Here is a 14,435-nt window from a genome sequence, read left to right on the forward strand (position 1 = left end):
ATATCATCTTAGTTCCTGCTCATTCCTGTTCCTCCAGACTTGAGATAAGTCTCTTGTCATATTCCAAGTCTTAGGATTGCATCCTAGACTACATTTCTGACTCTACCTTAAGGGTAGTCCATCCTCTGTTAGTTTCTAGTCTGGACTTCGTCCAGATTAGTCTTATCCGCTTGCCCAGGTAACATCCAGACATCCGTTATCTGCCCTAGTCAAATCCTGGAAACTCTGGATGACTGTTCTAGCCCCCGGAAATTAAGGGCACATACTCGGGAAAGGGGCACAGCGTACGAGCTGAGGCCAAGCCCTTGTGATCCGACCCCCTTGAGCATGCGAGCCTAACAATTGCTCTGACTCCAGCAAGGCAACTTGGAGTTTGTGCTCTGCTGTGGTCATGGCAGGATGGTTTAAAAATTCCCCATACCATTTGTACTGCAGTGGCGATACTGTCTGTGGCATGTACATAGGTATTTCAGATGTCAAGCAGATAGGACTCAAGGTAAACAGGAATGCTGCAGATGTTGTCACTAAGCTATTGACTGCCATTTGTGCAGATTATGAATATTGGTTCAGGCCTGACTCAGGTCATGCTGGACTAGATAGCACTTCAGTTGCCCTCTGAATCAATTGAGACACAATGTAGACTGGTGTCGTCTGAACAAGTGGCAGGTGACCATGACATGATGTCTCTTGATTTGGCACCATGACTTCCTCCATAACAACATCTGGATTGAAAGGGTGGACCCCTGTCTTCTTGAATGCAGCTTTGATAAGCTCTGTTGTGAGTGCATGGTTGTGAGCATGTCCATAGATAGCTAAACAGTTTTGCTTTGAAAGCTCTTCACCATGTTCCCTTTGCCATTGGGCTTTCTCCTCTGCCCAGCAAGCTTTCAGCCTGCTGAAGACAACAATGTCAAGACCCTGGTAAATATGGGTGCTATGAGATGGTGAAGGTGAGGACTTTGGACTATAGGAGAAACAGACTGCTACTAGGGGAACTCTACAGCAAGACCTGGATGTGAGACAGAACTCAGCCTAAAGGACAGCTACTGAGAGAGAGTCCTTGAGATGACTGAGGGAGACTCTGAAACCAAATGGGCACTAGAGGATTTGTGAAGCGCAAATGCTGGGAGAAGCGTGGTCAAGGTGTGTGCGAAAGTGCACTGGGGCGATAGGAAGTAAGAGCATGCATGTGGAAACACAGCATGTGCAATGGGGGTCTAAAGCATAGAGGCAAGAGCTATCTGGAAACTAAATCCAGTGAAGAAGGAATCAAACTGGCACAAAGCGATCGTGTCTAAGCAGGTAGCATACAAATTCCAACTTTTGGGAGCTTTCAACTTTCTCTAATGTGCAAACTACTGCTAATACACAGAGGTGGGGAGTGCTAGGATCATATTTCTAAAAAACTATAAGTCCCTTCTCTATATTGAGTGCTAGGCGTCGCTTGTAGCATGGAAGTGAAGTAAGTAGGTAGTGATATCTGTATGTAATGGCACTTAAGCATGTGTGTGTGCATTTATAGTGCCATAATCAGTCCAGAAGATATGTCAGAGTGATAAGAATACAATAAAAATGCACCAGTGGACTTTAGTGAGGACATGGATGGGTGGATGGACTGGAGTGGAGGACCTAGAGCAGGCACACAGGACATGCAAGTGCATTTGCATGCGTGCAGCAGCTGCATGATAGCACAAGTGACTTATCCTGAGGATCAGGACTGGAGTATCAGTGGGAAGGAGTGGTATATCATCCTATAGCAGTGATATAGAGATGCAAGTCTCTACAATGGGTAGCACAAGACATGAATGTTATGTGTGCATGCATGTTCTAAGAAAGCTCGTGTGTAGTGAGACAAGTGACCATCAACCAGGGGAAGTCATGCAGAGCCTTTGGCTTTGCCTCAAGTATGTTTATCAAAGTGTTGGATCCAGAGTAGTCCAAGCTTGCCATCAGTCCATCCTTTTGCAGAATATCCAAGGCTAAAGGACTGTTTTAGTAGGATCACTAGTAGGACCAATGGCCAAGAGTGCTTATGATGCATTAGCAGGGTTTTCTTGACACCAGTTCATGTGATAACCTTTTCCTTTGAAGATAACACAAGGTGGTGCTGTCTCTCCATCAGCACAGATACTGACAATGACAGTTGTCAGCTCCTTGCTCCCACTTTGTTGCTCATATATGGTATGGGCACCACTTGCTCCTATCACTTGTTCCTTTCCCTCATCAGCTCCTTGGAAACCAGACTCATCAAATGCCCAAATGCAATGGGGCTTGATTGGTTTTCCACCATCTCCTTTAGACAAAGTATCATGCAGAAGACTAAAATATGCCTCTTTTGTGGCAGGGTTAACAGCATGGCCATAGGCACTATCAAGACCTCAAACATAGTAGGTGCCCAACCTGTTTGAATGCTTCTCCATGAAATGATCTGTCCAGTTTTTGCCAACACCTGTTTTAGGAAATTTACCACCAAGTCGAGCATGCAGAATCTCATCAATGTGTTCCTTGAGTCATTTGTGGCTGAGTGGGAATCCTTGATGTGCTATCTCAATGGAATACTCTATTACTCTCTCTGTCTCCTCTGGGGTGAGCCAACCTTTCTCTGCATTTAAGTCACTGAGCCTCCTACCACCTTTTGCCAGATTTGCAAGTGTCCTATCACTGAGTTTTATGACTCTTCCTGTCTCTGTGAAATATGCCTTCTTGACTTCCTGGCAAACCATTCATCTTCCTTTTTTCTCCTCTGTAGGTTCCTTTTCAAGCTTAGCCTGGTAAATGGCCACTGCTCAGGCCATAATCATATCATGTTCTTCTTGTAGAATCTGCCTTTTTTGTATTAGATTTTGCTCATCCTACCATGGCTTTGCCACTTGTCAGTAATATGCTGTGTGATTAAGTTTAGAGTTCGAGAGTTGAATAGTTTGAGAACTATGTGTGACCAGCTCCCCAAGATAAGACCTTTGAAAACTACCATTGTTCAATCTATGTACTTTATAGAAGGAACAAAGGAGGTATTCACAAATATGTTGCAGGTGAAAATGATGTTCAAAGTATATACATTGTATTGTACCAGCCACTTTTTCTCAAAAAAAATCATTGATATACTATGGCTTTCAACAAAATTCATTCAGGATGGAAAAATCAACTGATTTGTGTCATGCACAACATTGTGGACATCAATTCTTCATCATATGCTATACAAACGTCCATTGAGGCCTCATCTTTACTATCTTCCTATATGTTAATATGAAAAAATGAAGAAATAATAAATTTTGCCTGAGGTGGGTAAAGGAGTGGGGGTGGGCAAAGGACTGGTCCTATACTGTACAGTCAATATCCAGAGGTCCAGAGATCTGAGGATCTGGAAGATGAGATGGATACAGGACCAGGATATGAGGAGATGGATATAGTCCAGAATCCAAGATGAGATAAAGTCTAGATGTCCTGCTAGTGGGAAGGTGCACATGGTGGACAGGATAGGGGTGCACAGATCAGGCTAGCAGTGGAGATCTGATGGTCCGGAGCTCAGGGGTAATTCCATAGTGGAGCTGATCCTGCTGAGGTGTAGAGCAGACAGTGGAGGGAGAATTTGGAATGAGTTGGATATGAGGTGGGGTCTGGACATAGGCTCAGAAGGCATGGGAATATGATGAAATGTGAGTCCAGATTGTGGGATATGACAGTCCTCCCTTCATTTCCTTTCTTCTCATGCACTCCCCCATTCCACTACCATTCTCTATATGACCTCACAACAAAATTGCTGAGGAGTGCATTGTCTGGGCAGTCCAGATATATACCATTCTCTCCCAGATCCCCTCTGATCTATTCACAAATGCCACCACTCACAGCAGTCCTTTTGAGCAATCCAAATGCTCACCTTCTACTCCTGATCCTCCATTAATCCTTCCTTTCAAGCATCTTTGCTTACCTTGTCACAGGTTACATCTGCTCATCCATGCACTCAAGCAGTCTCTCTAACATCTAGAGAGTACCTATCACACAATCTCAATCCTTCTGGATCACAAATGCTGTTACAGTCATTGTGCACCCCTACTTATTTTCTCCTTTTTGCTTACCATTGCCTTTGCTTACAATACTTGTATTATGTTGTGTGTCACATCTTGCTGCCATTAGATGATTTGTCTATGTGTCTCATACATCATTGATGATGTGCCTCATTTACATCATAGCTTACACATTGCTATGCCTTCCCTTCTTGTACTTTGTACTTACCTATCTCATCTCAATCTGTATACACTATATGACCTATTTAAGCACATAGTTACTGCTTGTATTTCCTCACTTTAATCTTACTAGGTTTTACCTGGAACTTCCTTTACTTAGAACCTCCAATTCTAAGTTGTCTGAATCTTATCTCAAGTTAGAGACACTCTCTTCATCTTGTCTTAAGCTGAATATCTTGCATATGCAAGATGTATTGATTCTCACTAGAGGTCCTAACTCTTATTGAGTTGTCTAGTGTTAGAACTATCCTAGTTCATAACAATGCTACTTGGTGGTGCATTTCCATGATCTCTTCTATATAGATCATAACCTCCCTTTTGGCACATTCTCTGCAGCTGGTATCCAAGAGGAAGGGGCCAATGCTACTGGACATCTGGAACCATATGGACATTGGTCTCACATGGAAATGAGTCAACAATTTCCTCATTGTCTGAGTTTCAGACCCAGATGGTCCTTTTGTTGGTATCTCCAACAGTGTTCTCTTTCGGTACCACTACAATATCAAATCAGCCAAGAACTATATTGGTCCTATCAACATACCCTGGCACAAAAGCAAAGGATCTGACTTTGCTAATGTACAGGTCTATGTTGGTTATATTTTGATTTTCCTGCTTGCACTATTGCTCTTCCAGAGATGAAACATCTCAAATATATCCATCACCTTGATTCCTTCCTACTCCTCTTGCTAGGTTCCCAAGAAAGCAGCTGAAAAGATCAGTGGCACTTTTACTTGCTGTGCTTTTGTGTTCCTGCACAGCTGCTCTTACCTATCTGCACTATACCAGTAGATTGCAAACTTTCCTGTGGACTTCATCCCTCACTATATGCAGAAATTGGTTAGATCTGACCTTAAGTGGTGGCTCAATCTTGTTAAGGTCATACTCAAGGGATAACTGGATCCAAAGGGCTTCAGCCTCAGCTCGTGTGCTGTGCCCCTTACCTGAGTATTGCCCCTTATTTCAGGAAGGCAAGACTAACATGTCCACAAGGTTGGACAAGTATCGTAACAGATCCGGATGACTTCTGGATGCGGGATAGGTATCGTAGGGCTAATATGGACGAGTCCAGACTAGAAACTAACAGTAATAGACTGTTGGAGACAGAGGCGGATACGGATAGACTATAGGAATCAATCTTAAGTCTCGGAGGGTGACAAGAGTAGAGATGCTCAAGTCTGGAGGATGGGAATGAGTAGAACTAAGATGATATTCGAACTGAGGTACTACAGAAAGTTACAGGAGGTTATATACTATAGGTATCTAATGGAATGATCAATCAGCAGAGTCCAAGGCTATGTACAAAGCATGTGGATAGTCTATTGGTAAGTAGAAATGGATCACAAATCATGAAATGGAAATGAAACATAGGTAGTGGATCAGGGAGCAGGACAGATATACAGATAACCGAAATACCAGAGTTAGGGGGTTACTGAAAGGAGACGAGCACTGGTTGTGGATTCAGATGAGTTGTGGACTGGACCGGATGAGTGGACAGATTGAATGACGAGATGTTGGAGGGAGATAAGATGTGGATCTGAGATGAGATAAGGGTCAGATCTGAGATCCAGATATGCAGATATGACAAATCTACTCAAGTACAACCATAGTCCTTACCTTCTCTCCTCAAGACCTCCCACTGTTAAGGTCATGTGCTCAAGGGGGTCGGATCACAAGGGCTTGGCCTCAGCTCATACACTGTGCCCCTTTCCCAAGTATGTGCCCTTAATTTCCAGGGGCTAGAACAGTCATCCGGAGTTTCCGGGATTTGACTAGGGCGGATAACAGACGTCCGGATATTACCTGGGCAAGTGGATAAGACTAATCTGGACGAAGTCCAGACTAGAAACTAACAGAGGATGGACTACCCTTAAGGTAGAGTCGGAAATGTAGTCTAGGATGCAATCCTAAGACTTGGAATATGACAAGAGACTTATCTCAAGTCCAGAGGACACAGGAATGAGCAGGAACTAAGATGATATTCGAACTGGAGTATTTCCAAGAGTTACAGGAGGTTTATATACTGTAGGTATCATATAGGAATCAGTCAGCAAACATAAAGGCTATGTACGAAGCATATGCAGAGTATATTAGTAAGTAGGATGGATCACAAATAATGAACACTGGAAATGAAATGTATGTAATGGATCAATAATCAAAAGGGAAACATGGTTAACCAGAGTCTGGAGACAGGGGCAGTCTAAATGGGGTTGGGCACTGATATAGGGTTTGGATTCTGGAAGGGAGATAAAGATAGATCAGATCATTTGAGATCCGGATATCCAGAGAAGCGGATTTAGAGTTGAGAGTCCGGAATGGCATATGACACCCACTCAGGATTACAATATTTGGGTCAATGCATCCACTGTAACAGACTCTGGGAGGCATGGACTACTTCAGATGGTTGGCATGACTCAATTTGGCATGACATCAGGTGGCTAGAGATCATTGTAATTGAATTCACTGTTGCAGTCACTTCCTCCTTTGGCATTTTCAATGCTGATATACATACTCATTCACAGTGATAACAAAGGTGCCATCAGTGCCTTCCATAAAGGCCATTGTTTGAACCTCACCTCCAACACATGTATTAAATGCATAGAAGCTACACTTTGTGTGGTAGATCTCTCAATATCTCTTATATATGTTCACACCAGTATCAACTTAGCAGACCCTATTTCATGAGGCATCCTCCCAGGACCTTCATCCTGTCTACCTTTTTGAATTCCTATCCCTAAAAAAACTCTCTCCCTTTATCACCTATGGAATTTAATCCCAATCCTGAGCTTGAGTTCATTTTTAACATCCCAGATGACCCTTGGTGTTTAGACTCTGTTAAAGTCCGCAAAGCTGCAGCATTCTGACAGATGAATAAGAATTCTACATAAACCTCACAAAGATGCCTCCATCATTCCCTCAGCTCATCATCCACATGTATTTGCCAGTGAATGTGTCTTCCTCTGGACCACCCCTCATGGTTCCAATTCTCAACATGAGCCACATAGAACAACCCTTCCCCAAGTCAGACATCCTCAAAATGTTCTTCATCCTCATTCACTCCCTTGATGAGAACACCTGAAGCAACTATGGTGCAGGACTTCTTCACTTCACCCAATACTCTAACAAATATCTTATCCCAGAGACTCAACACATGCCAGTGTCTGTGAATTTATCATCCACCTTCATTCTGTGGGCTTCATTTCTGACAGCACCACCAGCAATTGACTCTCTGGCCTACATTTTTGGCATGTTGTCAATGGTGTACCATGGAATGGCTCCAACTCCCCTCTTTTGCATCATGTGAAGTGCAGCCTCATGCATCTAGTCCCTCCCAACTCAAAATAGGCCCAATGTCTTCTAGTCACACTAGATGCTCTTGTCCAATTGGGACAGGGCCTCAATTTATCAAACTTGTTCAACATAGTGGTGTTTGCTATTGCTTGCATAGCCTTTTGGTCTTGTTGTTGGTAGGACCATTAATCCCTTTCCATACTATTCCACATTCTAACACCATCTCAAGTCTTGGTGAGCTTCTAATTCCTAGTCCAAATACCTTTGACACCATCAAACACATCTCCTGCTATGTTCTTCTCATTGCCATACAAGACTCTCACAATGTATGTCAACTGTCCTTTCATATTCCTTGGACCAAGATGATGGGTATCAATAGTGTGGACATCAGTGTCACTGCTTGGGATCATCCCACCTGCCCTCTTATTGCACTTCTCTTACATCTTGATGTTAACATCAATATCCCTTCTCATGCTCCCTTATTTTCATTTGAAACAGTGTACAGTTCATGGATCATGTCAATGCTATTCAGTCAGTAGCAGGCAATTCAAGTATGCCAGGGCACACCTTTTGAAATGGCAGACCTGTCATATTCTACATGTCTGGATCTTCAGATCCAGATCTCAGATCCAATCCACACCTAATTCCCATCCATGTCTATCCTTCATTTCTGAACCCAGAACCAGTGCTCATCTCCATTTAGACTTTCTCCTGTACTGGCTATCTGGTTGTATACTCTTCTGCCCTGATTACTGATCTGTTACCTCTATTTCATTTCTGGTTTCATTTTCTTTGCTCAGGCTGACTTACCAATAGACTTTTCATATGCTTCATACATAGCCTCAGACTCTGCTTACTGACCATTCTATTAGTTACCTAGAGCATATAACCTCCTGTACATCACTATAACACCTCAGTTCAAATATCACATTAGTTCTGCTTATTCCATCTTCCAGACCTAAGTTCCCTCAACTCATATCAAACCTCTGAGACTTAAGGATTGATTCCTATAAGTGTTAAGAACCATGCTCAAGGGAGAGAGAGACTGACTCAGAGGGGCTTGGCCTCAGCTCATACACTGTGCCCCTTACACAAGTATGTGCCCTTCATTTCAGATGAAGTCCAAAGGACTTCTGGAGGCTGGCTACTCTGGTAGAGTGCAGGAGGACTTCTGGAGGAGCATGGGAGAGTTCCGGAGGAGTACAGGAAATACTCATAGGAGTTCCCACTGCACAGGAAGTGGAGAGACCCCAAGGTAATATCTCTATGGGAAACAGGATAGAAGGATAGAAGGCCCAGAGGTCTGGAAGTATGAAGGACAGGAGGTCCAGAGAACAAGACGTCCGGAGGTACACAGGACAGGACAGGATATCTGGAGGTACAAGGGACAGGACAGGATGTCTGGAAGGAATAGGGGCTACATTGGACAAAGTCTGATGTAGAAACAAACAGAGGTAGACTACCCTAAGGTAGAGTCAGAAAGACAGGGATTGGACCTAAGTCCAGAAAGAGAGTAAGTGCCAGAAAGACAAAGCTCCAGCCTAGGGAATCAATCCCTAGGCCTAATGGATAGGACAGAACTTAGGTGGACCAAAGTCCAGATAGAACAGGAACTAAGATGATATTCAGACTGAGGACTTTACAAGAGTTATACAGGGGTTATATACTAGAGGATATCTGAGAGGATCAGTAAGCAACAGAGTGTCATATCCCACAATCCAGACCCACAATCCATAATATTCCCATGTCTTCTGAGCCTATGTCTGTTACAACGTGGTTACCCCCTATCTCTTTTTCCTATAACTTGTGTATTATGTCATGACTGCACCTTGCTGTGCCATCACTAGACCAGAACACCTTCTAGATCTGTATTACATCACGACCGCCACGTGCCGTCGCTAGATGACTCATTTCCTTATCTCTACCATGTTTCCTTATCTCTGACTCATCTCCTTATCTCTGACTTGTCCCCTTATCTCTGACTCGACTGATGACATGTATGAACCTGCCCTAAAGGACCTATGTCTATATAAACCCGGTCATGTACTTAGATAGACTTCACTTTAATCTACTAGGTCTTCACCTGAACTATCCTTTGCTTAGGACCCCCAATCCTAAGTTGTCTGATAAACCGATATTCAAGTCAGAGACACTCTCTTTGGCTTGTCTTAAGAACCTTACATTTGTAAGGACACGATCCGGCTTCAGGCGTGCTCTTATCGAGTACCTGTCGTCGTGCCCATCCTAGTTCGCCATAACAAAAGATTAAAGTCATCTACCAACCCTCTCCATCAGAGAGGTTACAGATCTCAGAAAGAACTCAGCAAGAGAATGATCAATGTTCCCCTGAACCAGAAACATCACTAGACCAGAACGATCAGGATGTCCACCGTCCCCAACACTCCAGAATTGAAAGCTGGAGCTCCATCAACCTATGATGGAAGCCCTCACCAGGCTTTACGATGGTTGTATGCTATCAAGGCGTATTTTGTGCTTAATGCTACAATCTACAACACCAACGAGAAGAAGGTTATCACCGCTCTCACATATATGACAGAAAATAGCGCCATGGGTTGGGCGCTCACTTTCTACACTGAAGTTGATAACTCCTCCTCAAAGTCCTATGGAACTTTTGCGAACTTTGAAATGAAGTTCAAAGAGGCTTTTGTACCGGCCGATGCTATTGGTACCGCCATGAACAAACTCCGAACCTTGAAGCAGACCGGTGACCTCGCCTCCTACGTCTCCAGTTTCAAGACGCTTGCTGCACAAGCTTCCGTAAAGCAAGACGCCATCTTGATTACATTCTTCAATGACGGGTTAAAGAAAGGAATCGTCAATTCCGTCTTTCAGATGGAAACCATTCCCTCAGACTTCGACAAATACATCGCCGCAGTTACTAGACTTGACAGTAACTACCAGAGAGGTGCCGCGTACCGATTAAACCAGTGGACCACCACCAAACCGACAGGACATCGCTATGTACCCAGACCCTCTGTTGATCGACACAATCCAAATGCCATGGAGGTAGACAGGCTCACAGAAGCCGAGAGAAGTGACCACATGAAGAAGGGATTATGCTTCACGTGTCACCAGAAGGGGCATATGACCAGAGCATGCCCACAGAAGAAGAAGATTCCTGTTTGCCGAGAAGAAATAAGCGACAGCGAAGATGAAGACACAACGATCCGTTGTATCACCGAGGATTTTTGATGTGGAAGACTGGATCAATGTCAGTATTTTCCGATGTACCCGTTAGACTTGTACAAAGTATTGGAATCAGAAAGGAACTTCGCGTTCCCATTTCCCTTATTTCAAAGACTCGTCTGAAAACTGTCGAAACAACAGCCGTTGTTGACTCCGGCGCTGCCGGAACCTTTATCTCCGAAGAGTTTGTCAAGACTCACAGAATCCGAACGCACAAACTATCAAAACCATTTTGAGTTACTACTGCAGATGGAAGTTATGCGAAGGGGGGCGCTATCACCCGATATTGCGTCCTTATTGTCAAGATAGATGAATGATCCATGATAGGAAAGTTCAACATCACGCGACTCGGTCGGCGTGATCAGATTTTACTAGGGATCCCATGGCTACGTGCTATGGACCCAGTAATATGATGGAAAGCAGAGACGCTGGAACTCCATAGAACGGAGAAGAGCAACTTGGTTGAAGAAGATGTTGATAATGAACAAAAGAAGAATGGACTCCCCCCCCTATTTCTGAAATCGAAATGGACGAGTCAAGAGATAAACCCGACCCCTGTCGTAGTGCTGCCAAAGTCGTCTCCCTTGGGACAAGCCACCAAGCCTAGAGAGCCGACGCCACAAGCCACTATAGAGGAAATCCCTGACGAAGAAACCCCACCATCATTACCTAACCTTGACCCAATTCCTGATGACGATGACAACTCTTTCAATACCAAAGAAGATGTATGGACAACAGATGATGCACCACCCGTGCGAGAAATCTCTATGTATCATCTAGAAGATGACGAATTTTTGGTTGAGTATCCCGTCAATGCCACAGAGCTCTGGGTATTCGCCAATGTCTCATTAGACACTTCGTTAACAAAGGATGGGACTAGCATCGCAGAACAAAGAACCACGGTTACGCCCCTGACACGACCCACCGAGTACATCAAGACCAGCAACAAGGCCCAACAGTTTGCATTAGCTGCTGGGCTCGAGCAAAGAAGAAGTCTTTTGAAGAACTCGTTCCCTCCTACCTTCACGACTTCGCCGATATCTTCGCAAAGGATGGTCTGAATCAGTTACCTCCCAAATGACCTGGGATAGATCATCGAATAGAAACTAAATCCGGTTTTATTCCCAAAACGTCCAAGGTATACCCATTATCAGAGAAAGAGCATGTAGCGGTCAAAGCATTCATCGATGAGAACGTGAAAAAAGAGTTCATCTCCGAGTCGAAGTCGCCGCAGGCTAGCGGTTTCTTCTTTGTAGGAAAGAAGAGTGGAGATCTTTGCCCCTGCCAGGACTACCGGTACATCAACAAGTGGACGGTTAAAAACGCTTATCCACTCCCATTACCACTCTCCCTAGTTGCTCAGTTACACGGTGCCAAATACTTCACCAAGATGGACGTCCGTTCAGGGTACAACAACATCCGCATTCATCTGGACGATCGATGGAAAGCCGCCTTCACTACTGAATATGGTCTCTTTGAGCCAAACGTCATGTTCTTCAGCCTTTGCAATTCCCCTGCTACTTTCCAGGCATATATGAACAAAACATTTCAGCAAGAAATAAATGAAGGTTGGCTCATCATTTACATGGACGATATTTTGATCTTTTCCAATGACCTCACTTCCCACCATGAATGTACGCAACGCGTCCTTGACAGAATTCGACAGGAAAGACTCTTCCTCAAACCGGAGAAATGCACGTTTGATGCTCAAGAAGTAGAGTACCTCAGGATGATAATCCGCCCTGGGTGTGTAGCGATGGACAACGCCAAGACCAATGGCATTCGGGACTGGCCTACTCCTACGACCGTAAAAGAAGTCTGGTCATTTCTGGGATTTTGCAATTTCTATCGAAACTTCATCTCCCATTATTCTGACATCGCCCGACCCTTGATCGACCTTACCAAGAAAAACATCAAATTCCTCTGGACGGAGCAATGCTCGTCTGCCTTCTCGACCCTGAAAGAATGCTTTCTAAAGCAACCAGTTCTTCGGAATCCAGACCCTAGTAAACAATTTGCGGTTGCAACCGACGCATCCTTGGTCGCTACCGGCGCAGTATTACTTCAAACCGATGACAACGGTGTCTATCACCCATGTGGATATCTTTCACAGACCTTGAACCCAGCAGAACGTAACTACCAGATTTTCGATCATGAACTCCTCGCAGTCATTCGCGCTCTCACTGAGTGGTGCCATTATCTAGAAGGGAACGCTCATCCAGTCATCATATTCACGGACCACAAGAACCTCCTATATTTCTGAACTGCGCAGAAGCTAACTCGTCGACAAGCTCGATGGCAATTAATTCTGTCATGCTATGATATTGTACTTCATTACGTCGCCGGAACTAAACTCGTTGCCCTGGACGCTCTCTCTCGCCATCCTGATCATGGACCTGACTCCTCCCATGACAATGAAAATGAAACCCTTCTCCCTGATTCCATGTTTGTCAGGCTCCTCGATGTCGAGCTCATGACCACACTCGCCAACCCTGACCCTTCCGACCCAGACCCCATCTTCACTGCCGCCTCAGATGCCTTAGATGGCCTGTCCCTTCCCCCAATGAAATCTGCACTCGCCGATTGGACGATAAGGGATGATATCCTTTACTATAAAAACCGCACCTACGTCCGTCCTGCTGGGCGGCATCTCATTCTAGAGCGATGTCATGACCACCCCACTGCTGATCACCCCGGTCATTTTAAAACAGAAGAATTGGTCAAACGTGATTTCTGGTGGCCCTCAATGGGCACTTATATCCGTAAATACGTTGAGGGTTGCGCCCTTTGTCAGCAGATGAAATCCAATACCCACCCAATGACCCCTCCCTTAGTCCCCATTCCTTCTGTCGCCACAGCTCCATTCACGCAGGTCTCTGTTGATCTCATCACTGATCTTCCCCCCTGCGCCGGCTTTGATTCTGTAATGGTCGTGGTCGACCATGGCCTTACAAAGGGGGTAATTCTTATCCCTTGCACAAAAACCATCACTTCAGAAGGAGTCGCCAAGAAATTCTTTAAATACGTCTATCGACGATTCGGTCTGCATGAAAAAGTCATTTCTGATCGAGGGCCACAATTCGTATCCAAGTTCTCACAAGCCCTCGCCAAACTTTTGAAATATGACATAGTGGCATCTACCGCGTATCACCCCCAGACCGATGGCCAGACTGAACGACTCAACCAAGAGCTCGAGATGTATCTTCGAATCTACTGCTGGAATCACCCAGAAGACTGGGTTGAACACCTTCCAATGGCAGAATTTGTGCACAATCACCAAAAACATGATTCTCACAACGCATCACCCTTCTTCTTGATGATGGGCTACGAACCATGAGCCCTCCCTCATACTCTCCCTAGCTCTACCATTCCCGCAGCAGAGGATAGACTCCTCTCCCTCCAAAAGTCTAGAGAAGAAGCCCTCTCATGCCACAACCTTGCTATGCAACGGATGGCGGAACGAACTCATGGACAGAAGTACCACCCGTGGAAAGTAGGAGATAAGGTTTGGTTATCTGGAAAAAATCTGATCACTCAGCTACCATCATGGAAGCTTGTGCCCAAAAGATATGGCCCCTTCCCGATCACCGCCGTCCTCTCCCCCATCACGTTCATGCTCCAACTACCTCCGCAGTGGAAAGTTCACCCCACATTCCATGCTTCCAAGCTATCGTCCTATCATGAAACAGAGGTTCA

General features: G+C 44.7%; 2 protein-coding genes across 2 annotated transcripts; both read left to right on the forward strand.

The window, feature by feature from the left end:
- Positions 1 to 700: 700 nt before the first annotated feature.
- Positions 701 to 948, forward strand: BJ212DRAFT_1477733 (uncharacterized protein; the record flags this gene model as incomplete). The annotated part of the gene is made up of 2 exons (XM_041339596.1): positions 701 to 778; positions 835 to 948. 2 exons carry the CDS (start codon positions 701 to 703, stop codon positions 946 to 948), a joined length of 192 nt encoding a protein of 63 aa, XP_041196643.1.
- A 5,801-nt stretch (positions 949 to 6,749) lies between these two features.
- BJ212DRAFT_1251053 (uncharacterized protein) lies at positions 6,750 to 6,926 on the forward strand (the record flags this gene model as incomplete). Its single annotated transcript, XM_041329715.1, has 1 exon — positions 6,750 to 6,926. A coding segment is annotated over one exon (177 nt), but the record flags the coding sequence as incomplete, so codon positions are not given.
- Between the last annotated feature and the right edge of the window lie 7,509 nt (positions 6,927 to 14,435).

Source organism: Suillus subaureus, assembly GCF_016647635.1.
Source record: "Suillus subaureus strain MN1 chromosome Unknown BJ212scaffold_6, whole genome shotgun sequence".
NCBI classification, from domain to species: domain Eukaryota; kingdom Fungi; phylum Basidiomycota; class Agaricomycetes; order Boletales; family Suillaceae; genus Suillus; species Suillus subaureus.